Source organism: Thamnophis sirtalis, unplaced genomic scaffold (assembly GCF_051295495.1).
Source record: "Thamnophis sirtalis isolate CommonGarterSnake01/CBP01778 unplaced genomic scaffold, rThaSir2_p1.2 scaffold_7, whole genome shotgun sequence".
Lineage (NCBI taxonomy): Eukaryota > Metazoa > Chordata > Lepidosauria > Squamata > Natricidae > Thamnophis > Thamnophis sirtalis.
Window position 1 is genome coordinate 58,289,330 of NW_028261387.1, and position 18,535 is coordinate 58,307,864.

General features: G+C 36.0%; 1 protein-coding gene across 1 annotated transcript in view; it reads left to right on the forward strand.

Annotated features, from left to right (window-relative positions):
* MOV10 (Mov10 RNA helicase) overlaps nt 1-18,535 on the forward strand; it is a 32,660-nt gene that overhangs the window by 1,704 nt on the left and 12,421 nt on the right. The window contains exons 2-12 of the mRNA XM_087720141.1: nt 1,598-1,694; nt 2,756-2,886; nt 3,739-3,965; nt 5,401-5,641; nt 7,060-7,194; nt 9,612-9,774; nt 11,662-11,816; nt 13,122-13,298; nt 15,079-15,226; nt 15,968-16,129; nt 16,296-16,399. Coding sequence (XP_087576267.1) covers nt 1,598-1,694; nt 2,756-2,886; nt 3,739-3,965; nt 5,401-5,641; nt 7,060-7,194; nt 9,612-9,774; nt 11,662-11,816; nt 13,122-13,298; nt 15,079-15,226; nt 15,968-16,129; nt 16,296-16,399 — 1,740 coding nt within the window. The remainder of the gene's footprint in view (nt 1-1,597; nt 1,695-2,755; nt 2,887-3,738; nt 3,966-5,400; nt 5,642-7,059; nt 7,195-9,611; nt 9,775-11,661; nt 11,817-13,121; nt 13,299-15,078; nt 15,227-15,967; nt 16,130-16,295; nt 16,400-18,535) is intronic.

Consider the following 18,535-nt stretch of genomic DNA (forward strand, 5'->3'; position numbering starts at 1 on the left):
TAAAAGTTGAAATCTTCAGCTGATGAAGCATTGAGAATTGGAGGAGGGGGTTAGGTTGCAATTTCCTTGTATGGCCCACCTGGTGTGGCTTCTGTTCTTTGGCTTAGATAAGTTTGTAGAGGGCTTGGTCTGGGATATGGAGGATGATATAATTTGGGCCTGAAGAAATTAAACAAAATTTGAAACAGGGTTTGATCTTAGTCACATCCAAACAAATGGAAAAGGAGGAGAAAGTGTCTCCATTTTGCTGATTTATTCCACTAATGAAGTAGGAACGTATTTGTTGTAGTAGTTAAGGTACTGATCAGAAATCAGAAGACTTAAGTTGTAGGCTTCCTGTAGGCTGCTTGTGATTGCATTGCTGAGGTAAAATCCCCCATTCAGTGGTATGCTTTTAATGTTTTGTATCTTGGTCAGGCCTTCAATTTTTCAATAACAAACTATTTCCAAAACTCACCAGAAAAACTACTGGTTCTAGTCCAAGCAGTCACAAGTCAAGACTCATTGAAGGCATGTGTGCCCAGGCACAAACATAGAGAGGCAAGTCCCAAATCTCTCCCAAGATTTATATTTGTTACTTTTTTTTGATACTTTTCGCCTAAATGGTCTAGGGCTGGGATTTCAAAACATTTTTCATCTTTATTTGGACTTAGACTGTATTTTTTCCAGCTATGCAACACATGCACTCTGATCTACTACTGACTGTGTGTATCAAGTTCCTTAACTGCAAACCATAATCAAGGAAGCAAGATTCATATGACTTTTCATTATTGAAATTTAAAGTCAGGAATTAGTGATTGATTGGTATATACATTATATTGCCAAAAGTAATTGCTCACCTGCCTTTACTCGCATATGAACTTACTGTAAGTGACATCCCATTCCTAATCCATAGGGTTCAATATGACGTCGGTCCACCCTTTGCAGCTATAACAGCTTCAACTCTTCTGGGAAGGCTGTCCACAAGGTTCAGGAGTGTGTTTATGGGAATTTTTGATCATTCTTCCAGAAGCGCATGTGTGAGGTCACACACTGATGTTGGACAAGTTTACGTGGCCTACCACTTCATGGCTGAGTTGCTGTCATTCCCAAACACTTCCACTTTCTTATAATACAACTGACAGTTGACTGTGGAATATTTAGGAGCGAGGAAATTTCATGACTGGATTTGTTGCACAGGTGGCATCCTATCACAGTTCCACACCAAAATTCACTGAGCTCCTGAGAGCAACCCATTCTTTCACAAATGTTTGTAAAAACAGTCTGCATGCCTAGGTACTTGATTTTATACATCTGTGGCCATGGAAGTGATTGGAACACCTGATTCTGATTATTTGGATGGGTGAGCAAATACTTTTGGCAATATCGTGTATTTGGCAAAAAATTAGAATTATCTTTCAGTTATATTTATGTTATGTATCTTAAGTGTTGTGAACTCTTTAGGTTAAGAAATGATTTCTGATCTTCCTCTCAGCAGTAAAGGAGATTGAGGAGTACACAGAGCACCATTAGTATGATAACTGATTTGTTTTACTATGTGTGTAATCAATATATTTGTTTAGTAGTTGAATAAAAGTTATATTCTATTGTCTTACAGAGATAATATAAAAAGACCCAACTTCTCCAGTGTGCTGTATGTGCTGGTGAAGTCAAACCGTGCTTTTAGCCGTGGGGATTATGTGCAATTTCGTCAGGTAAGAAGGGGCACTTGACTTTCTACTTCATTCTTTGATAGTTGATGTTGAATAATTTGGCTTATTGGGTCCTTATGGACTCCAAGTCATTAAAATAAGGCTCTGTAGATGTAAGGCAATCATAGAAAGAAACAAAACTGGCTTGTTGATTTGTAGCCTTTTTGTGACTTATTTATATCGGTGACTAATACAAATTTAACTGGTCATTATAGCTAGTACTCAAGTTACAACCATGCCTTCATGACTGTTCAAACTTGCGACAGCAGTGAATGAAAGGGACCATCCTTGTAATTCTTGCTGTTGTAGCATCCCCATGGCTACATTATTGTGATCCAGATGCTAAGCTCAAGATTACAACAACACAGGGACCCATGGTCATGTGATCACAATTTCTGATATTCCCTAACAGCTTCCCATAAACAAAATCATTGGCTAAACTCACAGGAAATCAGAAGTTACAGTCACTTGCAGTCCTCATTTAACAACTTGCATGATCCTCACTTAACAATGCCAATCATAACTATTGTCACTAAGCAACACACTCATGTGACAGTATACTTTATGACCACATCACTTACAATTCCAATCCCAAATGTCATCATAATGTGAGGAATACCTGTAGTATTCGTCTCAGTACTACTGATATAGGATTCTGAGGTGTCAAAAAAAGTGCTAGGATCAAGGGATAAGTAAGATTCATGTGGTGGGATTCATCCTGGACAAAATAGGAAGAAAGAATAATATAGGACTTTATAGTTTCATGGCGTAGAGTCCGAACTAACCCTGTTTCCACAGTTTTTGAATTGATTTATTTGTTTTTAAACAAGAGAACATAGCAAAACTTTTTAAATTCTTGTCTGATTTAGAATCAGATTTGCCTGAAAATATTTTCAGGTGGTGAAATTCACTTTGTAAATTTCCCTTTGAATTTTGACAGGTGTTATTTGTTTTAAGGTAAGTGGTGAATAAAGGTGAACTGCTTTCTGTGCAATTTTTTCCAATATTTTACCATTTGTTCAAAGCCTTCTTTCTACGGTATTTCTTTTTCTGCTTCTCTGTAGGGGAAGAAGAAGCTAAAACTTATTGATCAATATTGGAAACCAAACACTGATACTGGAGCTGAAGACCATTCTACCCCAGATGACAACACATTCAATAATCCACTTCCTCCCGGAGCACGTGTTAAGCGCAGGTATGTAATGCAAAGTTGGATGGTGTAATTGTATGGGAGCAAAGCTTGAGGGGACTTAATTTTCCATGTATTCTCAGAATGTTTGATCCTATGTTGTAAATGAAAAGTTTGAGCCTTGGTGTTATTTTCAAAAATTGTGAATTCTAAGCTTCATTTAAGAAAAAAATGTTCCAACTCTTGAAAATGCAAGAAAAACAACAACAAACAACTTGTTAAATAGAGAACCAGATTTGGCTTGGCACAAACAAATATTCTTAGATAGATTCTTATGTTGAAATGACAAAATAAGAGACAGGTCTCACACTCATGAAGTCCTTTTAAAATCATAATGAAAACCACAAGCTTGCAGCTGAGATGTGTCTTGTCACAGGATGTGTGAACAAGTATTTTTGTAATTTCTTTCCTTATCTACAATGAGCTATGTTTCCTGCTTATGTAACCAAGTGAAACTAACAAACCTACTGTATATACGCTTGAATATGCATTCAGTGTTCTTCCATCCTTATGGGAGGACCCACTTTTATCCAGACCTGAAGAAACAAATCCATTTTCTCTTTCTAAGTCACATATTTATATGTTGCCTTAAATTATAGCTTTCCCCATCTCCTATTCTTAATTTGCTATATAACAGCTCCTATCACCGTCATCTTGCCAATACCATGCACCTTGAAAGTTAGGTTTTTACTTTTTAAAAAATAAATCCTGAAATTTAATTTTTTTAATATTCCTATTTTCTGTTCTATAGTTGCTATTTTAGTAGTATTCATATCTTTAAACAATCCTGAATGTGTGCATGTGGTATAAGAAATGGTGGGAAGTCTGATTTCTCAGTTTCTTTATTCTTTATTACAGATCAAAATTTGTGTCTGATAAGAATGACGTGAAAATTATTTCAAAGTATGATGAGCCAAATGGTAAAATCCGATTCAACATTTCTCCGGAGCAGAGTTTGACTATTAAAATTGAGGTTAAGAACTATGGAACAAATGAAATTATCCTGGAAAGGTATAGACTGATGAAACGTTGTGAATTCACTTTTTTAGTTTCTGAAGAACCTTTGCCTGTGAAACTGCCATCAGGTAATATATGTATACATTGGTTGAAACATTGCTCCCTTAAAAGAGTTGGTGTGGGTCACATATTGTAAAACCATTACAGAACAATTAAAAATGCCAAAAAAATGATTTATTTTCTGTCATGAGCCTTTAAAAACTAACTCAAAATGCTTAGGAATACAACTGAAAGATGCTCAGAATTATTCCTTGACAATCATCCAAGAGTAAGGCCTACCATTAATGCAGACCTAACCAATTTCTATATTTCTTTCTCCAAATAATTTCCCATTAAAATTAACAAATTTGGTGAAAAATAAATAGCCTCTCCCCCCAAAATACACAAGTGTTTCTTAACTAGACATTTATACTGATGTTGCGACATAAAGAAAATGTGGAATGCGTGCACTTGAATGAGTCCTAAACTGAAATAGTGTAGTATGAGACATTCATCTTAAGAAGACTGAGGGTGGATTTAAATGCATTTATCATTAATGTTGTTTTTCCAGAGGAAAGTCCCAGTTAATGGTAATCTAAATTGTTTTCAAGTATTGGCTATAGATGGTATGTAAATGTGGAATCATTTTCTCTAACCTACATGCGTACATTTGAAACTGTGGCTCACTTTCAACAGTATATCAGATTTGGGGGCCATTGACTAAAAATGAAATTATACAAAAATACTTGGTCCTTCTGGAAGGAAATGCTCTTTTACCTGGATGGAGAATAGTAAATAAATTCTCATATCTTAACTTAATCTGAACCACACTACCCAGCAATATGTCTACTATTGTGTGTTGCACTTGCATTAACTGTTCTATAATTCATGAACCATCAGAAAGAAATCCATGAGGACCAGAGAACTAATGTAGAAGTTCCTGTAAGAAATTGTGAGACTGTTCATTTCTTGTCTGCACAATTACTACAGTAACCAGGAGTATTTATGACTGTTAATTATGTCAATAAGCATCAGTCAAAACTCCATTAATAATATCTGTTGAAAGTAATGGGTGATGGAATAAGATACCTGCTAATAGCTGTGTAGTATAACTGAATAATGTCATTATAGATTTCTAAATAACAGCATATAAGATTTATCAAAGTTTCTACAGGTCAAGGTGCATAAGAATTAAGCAGTTATTTTCCAATTTGTTGATGTTTTTGAAGTACAGTTGGAAACTGGCATGTGCTTAATTTCTTATTTCCACTGAAATGAAAAGCTTTTTTGTTCTGGGATATAATGTAAGTATGGGAACATGCAATACTAGAAAGAAGCATCTTTATCTTTAAACTAGTTAACTAAATAAATATAAAAAGATTTGTTGCAAATTTTAGAGAATGTGCATTATATATTCTGGAAATTCCATATTCTTAATTTCAAATGTAGTATTAGAACATTAATGCAGAAGAGAGCCTTCTTCCTTGCTGTTTTGTAAATGTAAAGAGGTTTCCTTGTCTTTAGGGTCCATCTATGTAATCCCAATAACGTGTGCGGTACCGGACTATGGCTTCTTCCATGTTACCATGCAGTTTGATTTCACCAGTGAACAGACTGGGAATTTCCACATTGGACGTTTTGTGCAGGCTGTTGCCAATACCGAGTTAGCAAAACAACTTGGTCCCTCAGAACCTTATCAGCCTTATCAAGCCAAACTGCACAAACCACAGTTCAGATCTATAGAAGATGGCGTTCCACCAGACAAGTATGTGAGGATCCTCTGCTAATTTTCTCCCTTTACTATTCTTCTGCTTTTCCTAAAGATATTGTCTCAGTATCATATTTTTCCTCCAACTCCTTTTTCTAAATTCTGTCCTTGGCCCACTGCCTTTCCCCCCCTATTGCGTATATCCATGTTTTGCTCATCTATTTTGCAATCCTTTGTTTGGAGATTTTTTTTCTTCTTCTGTGTTTTCATTTCATTTCAGTTGATGCAGTTGGCTACATGGACTAGCAATAGCACTTACTCATATACCGACTCATTGTGCTTCACAACTCTCTGAGCAGTTTATGGTGTCAGCATATTACCCCCAACAATCTGGGTCCTCATTTTACTGACCTCAGAAGAATAGAATGCTGACTCAGCATGAGCCCCTACAGGATTGAACCCCTGGCAGTGGGCAGAGTTAACCTACGATACTGCATCTATCCACTGCGCCACCACGACTTCATTAGGCATACCAAGACTAGCCATACCATTTTAGTTCTCTAGATCATTTAGCACTTTATAATAACTTTGAGGAAAAAGACTGGACCCAAAAGATCACTCATAAAGATTGGAGCTAGATGGGATGCAGCCCAAACTATTAATTACTGTTTGTTATATTTATGGAACCTTGAGAATTTTATTTTTTTCATTTTCATTCTCCGAAGCCTTACTTGAAATTGTTTTTTGATATTCCATCTTTACAGGAACTGGCTAAAGACAGCTAGTATGCACCAACATAAGAGCAGGAAAATATGCTGCAATGTATGAAAAAATACCAAATTATTTTTTCCCCAAAAGTTATGTGTTGATTGCTTTTTTAGTCATATCTTGCAGACAAAATGAATTGCATGCAATGTAAACTATTTAATTGTACTAATTTATGTAATTAATCAAAATTACATAAATTAAAATAACATGCTTACAATTATAATACTTTCTTTACACTTAGAGAGACAAAACCTTTCCCATATTTGTATTATGGTAATTCTTATATGTAAATCATTGCATTTGCAAATTGATATTAGCTATTGATGCAACTAATATCTGAAATGGTGATTTAACTATTTCTCACAATTTCCTTCTATTATATTTTGGTAATCTGGGTTGGCCTTTATTGAATTTTTAGGTAAGGATAACAATGTTTGAAGAGGAAACCAATTTTAACTTTTAAATGTTTTATCTCCAATGCCCCAAAACACGGGGGAATGGCAAACATCGGTAGAGGGCACAAAGATTTTCCCCCTATTTGGTGGAGGTGGGTTAAAGATGAAAAAAGGATAAAATATCTGTGTGTTTTTTCATATTTTGTCATCAAGATTTAGTGACATACTTTAGGACATGGTGTAAAAATTGAAAATTGTTTTTCTTGTTATGAACATCTCTGATTTACATGCAACTTTGTTTTGCGTTTTCAGCAATTTGTCCATTGAATTGCAGCAGAAACGTTTAGATGTGTACAAATACCCAAGCGATCTGAAGGATTTGATTGAATGCTTGAATGAAGGCCATACTCCTAATGATGGCACCAGTGACAAGATTGCTCATCTCAAGTAAGTTTCTCCTAAGCAAGAAATTGTCATTCTCTTCTTTGTCCTAAGGAAAAGAGATGTATCCATCATGTTACTACAGCATATTGATGCAATAATCAAAGTATGTAATTATAACTAGCAAATCCTAGAAAAAAACCCTGCTTGACTCATGGTGAGTTTAGCCCAGTTGCTATCATTCTGACCTTGTTTTTCACAGGATTGTTCATGTTTTGATAATACAATAAGGGAAAATGTTTATATTGTTGACTTGAGCTCCCAGAGGAAATATGGGCTATATAAAAAAGCATTTTTGTCTTCCTGATTAATGACCCCCCCAAGATTCATTATGATATACCATTCTCCCACCCTCCCCCCGGCCTATTTTGGCTGCAGATAATAGTATTTGTAAGAAAAGTCTAGTGTCGGAATTAATGTGTGACTTCATAAACATTTGTTCTTAAATATCATTATTTCTTACAATTCCTGGTTTAGACCAGCCTAGAGATAGCTAATATGGCACTCGTGAATAACAATGTGGCGTGATGATGAAACTAAAACAATTTAAGAGAAAAAATCTTTGTAGACTTTTGAAAGGAAAAAGTTATTGCTAGGCCTGAATATTGGGCTGAAACAGACAAAGTAAAATTTACCACAGAGAAATTTAAATTTCTGCTTCTGGTGATTTAAAAAAAAAGAGTGGGAGCAGTCTGGCTTTATAATAGTAGGTGTGAAATGAATATGGGTGTGTAGTCTGTGACAAGTTAAATGTAGCCCATCAGTGTGATGCAGCTGTTAAATGCGGAAGGTCTTCAAATAGAGACTGGATAATCACCAGGCTTGAAATGCTTTAGCAGAAAGGAGGGGTTTGGACTACATTATCTCTGAAGTCCCTTCCATCTCTTATGGAAATGAAAAAGTCTGCATGCTGCAAATCAAGATATTTCTAGAAAGTAAAAATGGGAAGAGCTGCAAATGATGCTGTGCTTGGCAACGGGTCCTTCAGATTTTTAAAAAAAATGAAAATAAGCTGGGATGCGAGGGGGAAGGTAGAGTGGGGAGGAGCAAACAGATCCATTCAACCTTTGGGTACGTTAATCACAGCAGCTATTTTGTGGATAAGGATGCCTCCCTTCTTTTCCTGGGAAACAAAGCACAGCAATATGTAGAATTTTGGAAACAAATCAAACAATTTCATCGCCATTTTCTAATTTCACTAGAAGTATTTTAAACTCACAATGCTCCTGTTTTGAATTCTGTTTCAAATTCAAAGCACTTCCAGTAAAGTCAGAACAGCGGCTGTTCTGAATTCCGATTGGGTTCACAGTTCAATCTCAGGATGTTTTGCAGAGTTTGAACAGCCATGTGATGAAGCACCTATAGCCATGATGGTGAACCTATGACACATGTGCCACAGGTGGCACGTGGAACCATTTCTGAGGGTGCAGGAGGCGTTGCCCTGTCAGCTCTAGAATGCATGCGTGCACTGGCAAGCTGATTTTCGACCTTGACTTTCAGCCATTTTTTGCCTTCTGGAGACGGGCGAGGGAAGCCTCTTGAAGCCTCCGGAGGGCGAAAAATGGCCCAATGAACCTCCTGGAAGTTTGGAGACTTTAGCTTGCTTTTAAATTCCAAACGTCGGTCAGGAATATTGCTTATCCAAAATAAAAATAAAAAACCCTGTATATTTGTATCCTACGTTGTACAATGGATATTCATCACTTCATTTTGATTTTATTGTTAATATTTATATACACCTCTGGGTGTTTTAGATATTTCAAAAGTTGAGATGTTTCGAAGGATCAGCATTGCTCAACAAGAGATTTTTAAAAACTTAGAAACTAGTAGCTAAGCAACCTCAGAGATGGTTGTGTAGTTGTGTTCATACTTGACCCTTTTTGATAGTCCTTTTATCATCTCTTAGAATACCAAGAAGCTGTTGGGTAGCGTGACTCCACTTTTGTTACTGCCCAGTTTGTGTCACCTTTTATTCTTTTTCATTGTGTTTTTTGATGTTTTACTTGCCAACGGCCTAGAAATATTGGGAGTCATGTGATGCACAAAATAAATAAATAAATAAATCTAAAACAAGATAATATATTGTACCTTGGCCAATATTAACAAATCACATTAAGCTGGAGTAGCTACCAACTCTTTTTAAACATCAGCATTGGTTTGTCTTGGCCTCATACCAGGCTTTTTTTTTACCTTTCTTCAAATATTAGGAAGTTCAGATCTCTGTCTTCATGGAAAAGAAGAATACATGTGCTGGAAAGAGTAGCAATGTAACCAGGGTCATCCAAATAAAGTAGGGGATATTTTAAAGCAGGAATATGTTGTGGTTTTGTCTCTTCCTTCCTACCAAATATTATAATAAACTCTCTCATCTCTGATGGAAAGATTAAATTTGATAGAATACTAAACCATATACTTCCAAACAGGAGCAGTCTGGAAGCCCCCTTGCAATTTGACAATTATTCTGAGAAGTTTTGTCTGCTTCTTCACTTGGAAGAGATCCAAATGGAGGTGGACATCCATCGATATGATATGCAAAATGTTAGCATGTTTAGAGACAAATACAATAAGAAACTCCTGGTTCTGAAGGTGAGTGACATAATCTAGACCAAGGGTAGTCAACCTTTTTATACCTACCGCCCACTTTTGTATCTCTGTTAGTAGTAACATTTTCTAACCGCCTACTGGTTCCATAGTAATGGTGATTTATAAAGTAGGGAAGTAATTTTACTTTATAAAATTTATAAAGCAGAGCTACAGCAAACCCCTACCTCCCACCATGAAAGCTGGAAGCCCACTAGTGGGCAGTAGGGACCAGGTTGACTACCACTGGTCTAGAGCCTGAAAGAAATCCTTGTTCTGTGAATGCAATAGTTAAAGCATAGCTACTAAACTTCATCCTTTTCCTTTGCCATTCTTAGTTGCCTCTGATTTGCAATAAGGCATCATATGGTGGGAATGGAAGAGTGGTGCAGGGGCAATGAGTTATATTTATAAAACCATGGGTGAGTTTAAGAAAAAAAATAGGAAGAAAAAAACAGGAAGAACAAAAACAAGTTAAAAAATAGGGAAAAACACAGGATTAATCTCTCACAAAATAAAAATCAAAGTTGCTTGTTTGAAATAGTCTCTCATCAGAGGGAAGAAAGAAAATAGGGAGGAGGAAGAGAGAGGGAGAAGAAAGTGATGGATATGGTACAAATATGGTGTATGGAGAACAGAAGAGCCAGTAATTGTTTTTGGGAGTTGATGGTAAGATGAATTGATGTAAACATTTAATAATACAATATGATGTTGGGTATGTAACAGTATACATGTGATTATATGTTATGAAATATATATGTGTATGTGTGTGTGTGTGTGTGTGCGTATGTGTGTTTTTTTTTATTTGTGCTGTACAAAGGCAACAGTAAAAATATTGGGTTTCTGTCGTGATGGACTCTTTTGACGAGCCGATAGACAGATGATGGAAGCAGTTAGCTTCCTCCCATAATTGGGGCTTACCAGGGGTTGTAAAAAATCATATATATATATATATATATATACACATACATATACATATACACATATATACACACATATATATATATATGTTGTATTTGTGCTGATAAATAAATAAAGGGGAGACTAGTATAGATCTATTTCAAGCTATTTAGCTCTCATCAGCTAGCCATACCCTTACTGGGAATCGAACCTGTGCTGTATTGCATCTTAGGCAGATGTGTTAACCACTAAGGCACAGAGCTCAACTCCTTATCAGCCAAGCCAGGGTAAAAGGTATCTTATTTAGATTTACAACCCCCGGTATGCCCAAATATGGGAGGAAGATCACTACTTCCATTCTCTGTCCTTCGGCTCGTCACAAGAGACGTTCCTCCCATATTTGGGCATACCGGGGGTTGTAAATCTAAACAGATACCTTTCACCCTGGCTTGGCTGATAAGGAGTCAAGCTCTGTGGCTTAGTGGTTAACACATCTGCCTAAGATGCAATACAGCACAGGTTTGATTCCCAGTAAGGGTATGGCTAGCTGATGACAGCTAAATAGCTTGAAATAAATCTATACTAGTCTCCCCTTTATTTATTTATCAGCACAAATACAACAAATGTAACAAAAAGGCAACAGTAAAAATATTGGGTTTCTGTCTGGATGGTCTCTTGTGAAGGAGAAACTCTAGGAGGAAAAAAATGTCAGCAAAAAAGTTAATATGTTATAATTTCTAAATTCAAAATTGTGCATGAATTGTGATGAAAGAGGTTAGGAAGATTCCCTGCCCCAGCCCATCTAAATGTCACAGTTGAACATTTGCTATGTGAATAGTAAATATTATATGATTTAAATTCATTTGTTCCAGCAGAAGCAATTGAGTGTCTATAACAAGACATTCAATTCCCTATTCCAGAGGTTTGTTATTTGGGAGATGAGAATTAAAAAGTTTGGGTTTTTAATCATATTGGTTTGATTCTTTGTTCCAGGCACCTGGTGTGGCAGAGAACCGGCCTTCCGTGTTGAAAGGTGACCATCTGTTTGTGAGCTTGGTTGAAGGGCTACCAAAATACAAAACTCCCTTCTATAAAGGTTACGTCCATGGTGTGGAATTGGATCAAGTCAGGCTGGGGTTTTCTGAAAAGTGAGTACTTCAGCTTCAGCCTACAGTTAGATTTTTTTTTTTTTAATGAGAACAAGATTGAGATAATTGGCTCATAATCCAGCCTGGATGTTATGTAAGGTTTAGGTAGGAATAGTATTTAACAGGTATAATTTAATAGAGTATGATTTAAATTGTGTGTATTAAATTTAAATATTTAGAAATGTTAGATTATGGGGATCTTCATTGCCTTAAAGTTAATGTCCGCTGTACAGTTGCTCGACAATTTAATATTATTGATAATCAAATGTATGGGAAAGTTCAGCATTTTTCAACTTGGAATTCTCTGTGTTGAAACTCAGATGTCAGAATTCTTTCTGGTAGCAAACTGGGGGAAGGCTATAACAAGAGATTCCCAAATCTTGTATACAGTATTTACACTATATTGCCAAAAGTATTCGCTCACATGCCTTTACTCGCATATGAACTTACAGTATTTAACCTGTGATTATGTCTTCCCGACTGAGTTGCTGTTAGTATTTTTTTCCCCCTTTGGATTCATTGTTGAGTCACTGACACTGCATTAATGCCCTTAATGTGGCTAGATATTTCCTTAGTCTACTCCATGCTTCATTCATTGTTATTATCCTACAGATGCATATCAGTTATAACATGACATCTCCAAATTAATGACTTTTTTCATTATTCTTTGTGCTAATTATAGTTAGTCTAGATTTTATCAGACTGATTTTCATTTATCTGTTCTGTATTAATATGAGTATTGGGTAGAGAATTTGTAACAACATCCATTAGACATCAGTCAGCAGAAATATGGAGCATGCAGCATGTCCATATGGGAATGCATGGGGCAGGCAGAGGTTGAGGGGAGCAGGTATTCCTGCAAGTAACTCGGTTCTATGGTATCTAAAGCTTTAAAGGCAATAACCAGGAAACTTGAATTGTACCTGAACATCTATTGGGAGCCAATATAAGTTCATATGCGAGTAAAGGCAAGTGAGCGAATACTTTTGGCAATATAGTGTATGTGTGGAATAAAGAGCTCAGCAGTTTGAGAAGTGCAGCTGGGAAGCAAATTACCTTAGGTCAAGATTATTTTGAAAGATGGACAATGCCAAGGAAAAACCAACAAGTATGATCATGTGGAAGAAAATCACGAGGCTCCAAATTTGGGAAAGGTGGCCATGAGGTTGGAATAAGCAGACCAGGGAGAAAAAACCAACCAGCTGGGAGTCAAAATGATGGTATGGATTGAGTGCTGAATGTTTAGCCTTAGACTAGCAATGTCATGTTATTCTATCATCCATCAGCCTCCTTTTCTTTTCCTAGATTACTAAATAAATTTGTCGATAACATGAAGTTTGATGTGGAATTTACTTTCAATCGTCTGCCCTTGCGCCTTCAGCATCGGGCTGTTACACTTGTCCAGAAGAAGAAATTGTCCCATCTGATCTTCCCATACTTCTCTTACAAGGAATCCCTCCTGCCTACTCATCAGGAACTCTGGTGAGTAGGGACAGGAAAGGAGGGAGAGAATGCCAGTAGACAAGGGGAACACCAGAACACTGCTGAATGAACTAGTCAAATAGTCCAGTTTTCTCTTGCCACAACTAGCCAAATGTCTGTGGTAAGCTGAGAAAAAGCTTTCACTTATGTTCAATAGCAGATGGTTCACCAATTACAAACAGTTGTCACTGTTTGTAATTGGTGATCATCTCTTTGATAGCCTTGTAAAATTCCTTTTAGAACTTGTGGTATATCATGAAACTTATGGAAGCAATGTTTTAGCTGAATAATGTAACAAGCAGAAATATTTACTTTTATCCATTCTAAATATCAACTTTATTGGATAACTCTGAATTCTAATATTTTGAATGAGGGAAAATTTGCTTTTCTGACCTTACTCATAATTTTATGAGCTTATATATTTCTCTTCCCGCCTGGCCCCAGTAACTTCTGTCTTTTTCCAAATTAAAAATCACAGTGATATTAGGGGAATTGCTTCACCTTAACAAAGCCAGGGCTTTGTTCCGTAACATTTTTTGAAGTGTGGTTATTAGACTGCTTTATTGTACATGGAGTTTCAGCAGTGATTACTTCATAAATTTCTGCAAATGCATTGTGATGTTGCTTGTTCTCTGTTTCTTTGTCAACATGGAATCTACAAATATGGAATCTACAAAATTTTACAAAGCAGTCATATATTGGACAATATTTTCCGTGCCTTTACAACCTAAGATACTCTTAGGTTGCAAAGTTGATACACTTCATCACTTACTACTAGCTCAGATCCCATTGGCTTTAATATAAAAGCAGGATTTTTTGCCCCATTATATACGACTTCACATGTAATAAGTGAAACTTCATTTGCCCATTGGAAAGATAGTTAGGGACCTAACTTATGATACTCTGTCATAATTGTAAAAAAATAGATACTGACTTGCAGTACAATGCAGATAGTACTTAACAGCCTTTTGTTCAACAGCTGCTACGACAGCACTGAATGAATGGTACGTATGCTTGTTCCTTGAAGCTATGGCTGTTGCAGTGTCCCCATGGCCATGTGATGAAAATTCAGGTGTTTGGCAGCCGGCCTGCATTTATGATTGCAGGAGAACTTAAATTACTCCCCTGTATCTCCCCCTCCCATTTTTTGCCATTTTGGATGCGTTGCATTCTACCATCCAGCTGCACCCATCTGACCTTAACCTACTTCCTCCATCTGCTGGCAAGGCATAGCCAGCCCAGCTCCAGTTCTTCATTTGGCAGCTGCCACATGAGGCCTTCTCCCTAAATTCATACCTTCTCAAAGTTGCCAACAGCTACCTCCAGAAGGGTCAGGCTGTGGGTGGAGGAGGATAGTGGGCAAGTGGAAGTGGTAGAGTTCAAGACAGCTTATTCACACTTCTCCTCTGGCAGCAGCCATTTCTGGCTTGGCTGGCTAAGATTGCTCATCAGCAGCTCTTTACCTGCTGGCCAACCTGTCTCCTTGTAAGCTACCTGGGTCTGACAACTTGCTGCTAGCTTTCCCAATGATTTTGCTGGCTGGCAGGAAGTTTTGAGGAGGTCCTTGACTCTTGATTCACAGTGATGGATCAGCTATCACTAAGAAATGCAAGTCACATGACATTGCACTTTGCAACTGCATCGCTTAGTGATGGAAATTACATCCCAATTACCATAGTTGACATAGGCCTATTTGTAAATAAGAATAACCAGGTGTTATTTGGCTCTTTGGCTAGGGCTTTGTTACGTTTTCTTTCTTTTCTCTGCCTGTACCATCCAGCCTGTATAATTCTGATCTGAACAAGAATGAGGAACAGAAGGAAGCTGTCCGTCAAGTAGTGGCAGGGACTTCCAGACCAGCCCCATATCTTATATTTGGGCCTCCCGGTACTGGCAAGACGGTCACTATGGTGGAGGCCATTAAGCAGGTGAATACACTTTTGTCACAGATCTAAATATAATGAAAGTGAAATGGACTGGGGAAGAGCCAAGAAATCATGCTTACAACCTTGATGAATATGTTCCTGTTGTGGGAAAAAACCATTGAAAGGAACAAAAGACAGCAACACAAACAATAATTCTTACATACAGGGGTTTACCGTATTTTTCGGAGTATAAGACGCACCAGAGTATAAGATGAACCAAGATTTTGAAGAGGCAAATTTAAAAAAAAAGATTTTTGCACCCTGCAAACCTCCCCAAAATGCCCCTTTTTGCAAAAACGGGCCTCTCCCCCCCCAAAAAAGGCATGGATAGCCTTTAGGGGGCCTGCAGAGAGATCCTGGGGGGGGGGTGTCCCCAAAAAACGAGCAAAAACCAGCCCGTTTTGCAAAAACCATAAACTATCTACTTTGCAATATCATATTACACATATTGCAACTGCTTAGCAAATTACAAATTACAGTTAGTTCTTTTATATTATGAAATCATCCTAGCTGAAGACTTTGGTTCCTGTTTCTATCCCGGGCCTGTTATCGTCCACTTAGGCCCTATTAAATCTAATAGATCACTAGGCTATATTTTCATTTCCCACATTTCTAAACCAAGAATCTTGTGGAGATCCAGTTCTATTTTGCACCACCAGCTTCTTTCATGGCTTGAAGTATAAATAAAAACTATTCTTTTTTAAAAAATTAAAAACCTCTTATTTGTGCTCTCATTCTTCTCAGGTTCTGCGATGCATTAAGGGTGCCCATGTGCTTGCTTGTGCTCCTTCCAACAGTGCCTCAGACCTGCTCTGCCAACACCTTATGAAACATGTGGATAAAAGGAATATCTACAGGATGAATGCTAGCAGTAGGGATTACCGTACAATCCCCGAGGATATCAAGGTGTATTCTAGTTTTCTCTCTCCAGGCTAGTCATTCTGTTCTGACTAAGATCTTCCAGGCTAACAGCTGGCAGCATTCTCATATGTCTGCCATGTAAAATTTTGAGTTGAGAAAAAGAATAGATCTCCATTCTTGGATGTTATTTAATCCCTGCTTTTGTTCCTAGCCCGTGTGTAACTGGGATAAGGCGGACAATTGCCCTGTGTTTCCAAAAAGGGAAAACCTGCAAAGCTACCAGGTCATTATCACCACTCTGGTGACAGCAGGAAGGTAGGGCACATGTAAAATAATTACTGAAGATGAGTGGGAATCAGATTATGAAATTATTATGGAGAGACATAATGATTTGGAAGAAGTTAGTCATTTATAAAAAATCAATTTTGAAAATTTACTCTATTACTAGAAATTCAAATTTATTTATTTATTTTCAAAAATTTCATTCACTTTCAGAAGGTGAAAAATATAATTAGCTAAGAAGGGATAAAATTAACTTTTTATAGCCACCTGTTCTCAGTACATATTTTTAAAGAAATGATCCACTGATCTCTGAAATAAGCACAAGAATTAAGTGATTAGCGTGGGTTAATATTCACCAGATGTTTTTATAACATTTTTTTTTATTTTTGAAAAGCACAAACAGACCAAACAAAAAAGATAAAAGCATCTTCCACTACAAATTATAGCAAGTGTGTCAGTTGGTTACAAAATTTCTGTGCATCCCTTCCATAGTCATCACTTGTAATTCATATCAAATCACATATTTTTAAATTATATATATATATATATATATGTATGTATGTATGTATGTATGTATGTATGTATGTATGTATATATATATATATATATATTACTATTATTGTACCTCAACCTTCATTTGACTATAATTGCTTTTAAATCCTTTTATATTAAATATTCTAAATCTAAAGTAAAATTATATAATGGCATTCCATTAGATCTTCCTAAAAACATCCAATAACATTACATCTTTATAATATGTTCTAAATAAAAATTAAATATATTTAATAACAAAGCTTTTAACAAAGCTCCTCTCATAGTCTCCATTTGTAATTTATATAAAATTTCATATTGTCAAACATTATTTTATATATATATACATACATATATATATATATATATATATATATATATATATATATATATATATATATATATGCATTATTATCATTATTAATAATTTATTTGACTATAACTATTATCACTTCATTTTATACATAATACTCTAAATTTAACTAAGTTTTAACTTAATTGTTATTATACACTTTCATTACATCAACCTGTATCTTTCCATTAATAGAGCAGTCTTATGTCTTTTGCCATTTGTAGTATTAGTATTCTGATTACTTTCTTGGTAAGTCTTGTATGGACTTCTCTTCGCAGGTTGTTGTTCATTTAGTATCTCATGAAAACTCGAAACCCTCCATCTGCTCTTTCTATCAGCTTGTCTTTGGTTATCACTGGTGCTTTTGTCAAGATTTCTCTCCTTACCTCCATCAATTTTTCTCTCTTTTCTTCTTCTATACTTTAAAATCTGGGGTAGAGTTCCAGTTCATCTATCTCCCCTTTCCATATTCCGCTCTTGCCATTTCCAATCATGCTCAGTTTGTTGTCAGTATCCACAATTTTCTTATCTCTTTGCTCGTTTTTTTCTTCAATTTTTAGAACTCTGTCCTCCACTTTCTTCATTTGATTAACATCCTTGATTTTTCCATCAAAGTTTTCTGTTTTGTGTTCTATATTCTCCAATCTCTTCTCAATTTTCTCTGTTACTACTAATAATTTTTGAATTTCAAACATATTAATTTGCAATGTTAAAGTTTCTTTTTCCTGTTGTGCCATTCTTCCAATTTGAAAATACTGCCACTATAGCATTCAAGGTTTTTTATTAAATTTCAAGCAAGTTAATTATAATCTTTCAAGTCAAGGTTTTGTCTTCCCTCCAATCCAGTTGGTAATAGAACTCCCAAAGAACACTTGTGTAAACAATCTCTGCTCTTCCTACTATCACTCTCAGTAAACAAGCTGAGAAACCTTGAAGTGTCAAATGATCAAAGAGAAAAAAGAAAAAAAAACATTGTTTCCAAGCCTCCAGCCTCTAAGTGGCAGTGTTACTTCTTTTCCCTCTGTTGTTACAGCCTTCTTTATATTCTTTTTATATCTTCTTTATGTTCCAAATTTAAAGAAAAAAATTCTTAAATGGAGAAAAAAAAACAATCCAATCAAGTATTATAAAAAAAGAAAAAAATTAATCCATAGGTATAAGAAAGAATAAAAAGTAGTAGAAGAAAAACTAATCCATTCAGTTTAAAAAATAGGGAACATTTGCAAAAATTCCATCCATAAAAAGAAAAATTAAAAAAAGATAACAAACTAAGTTTAATGTAGCTT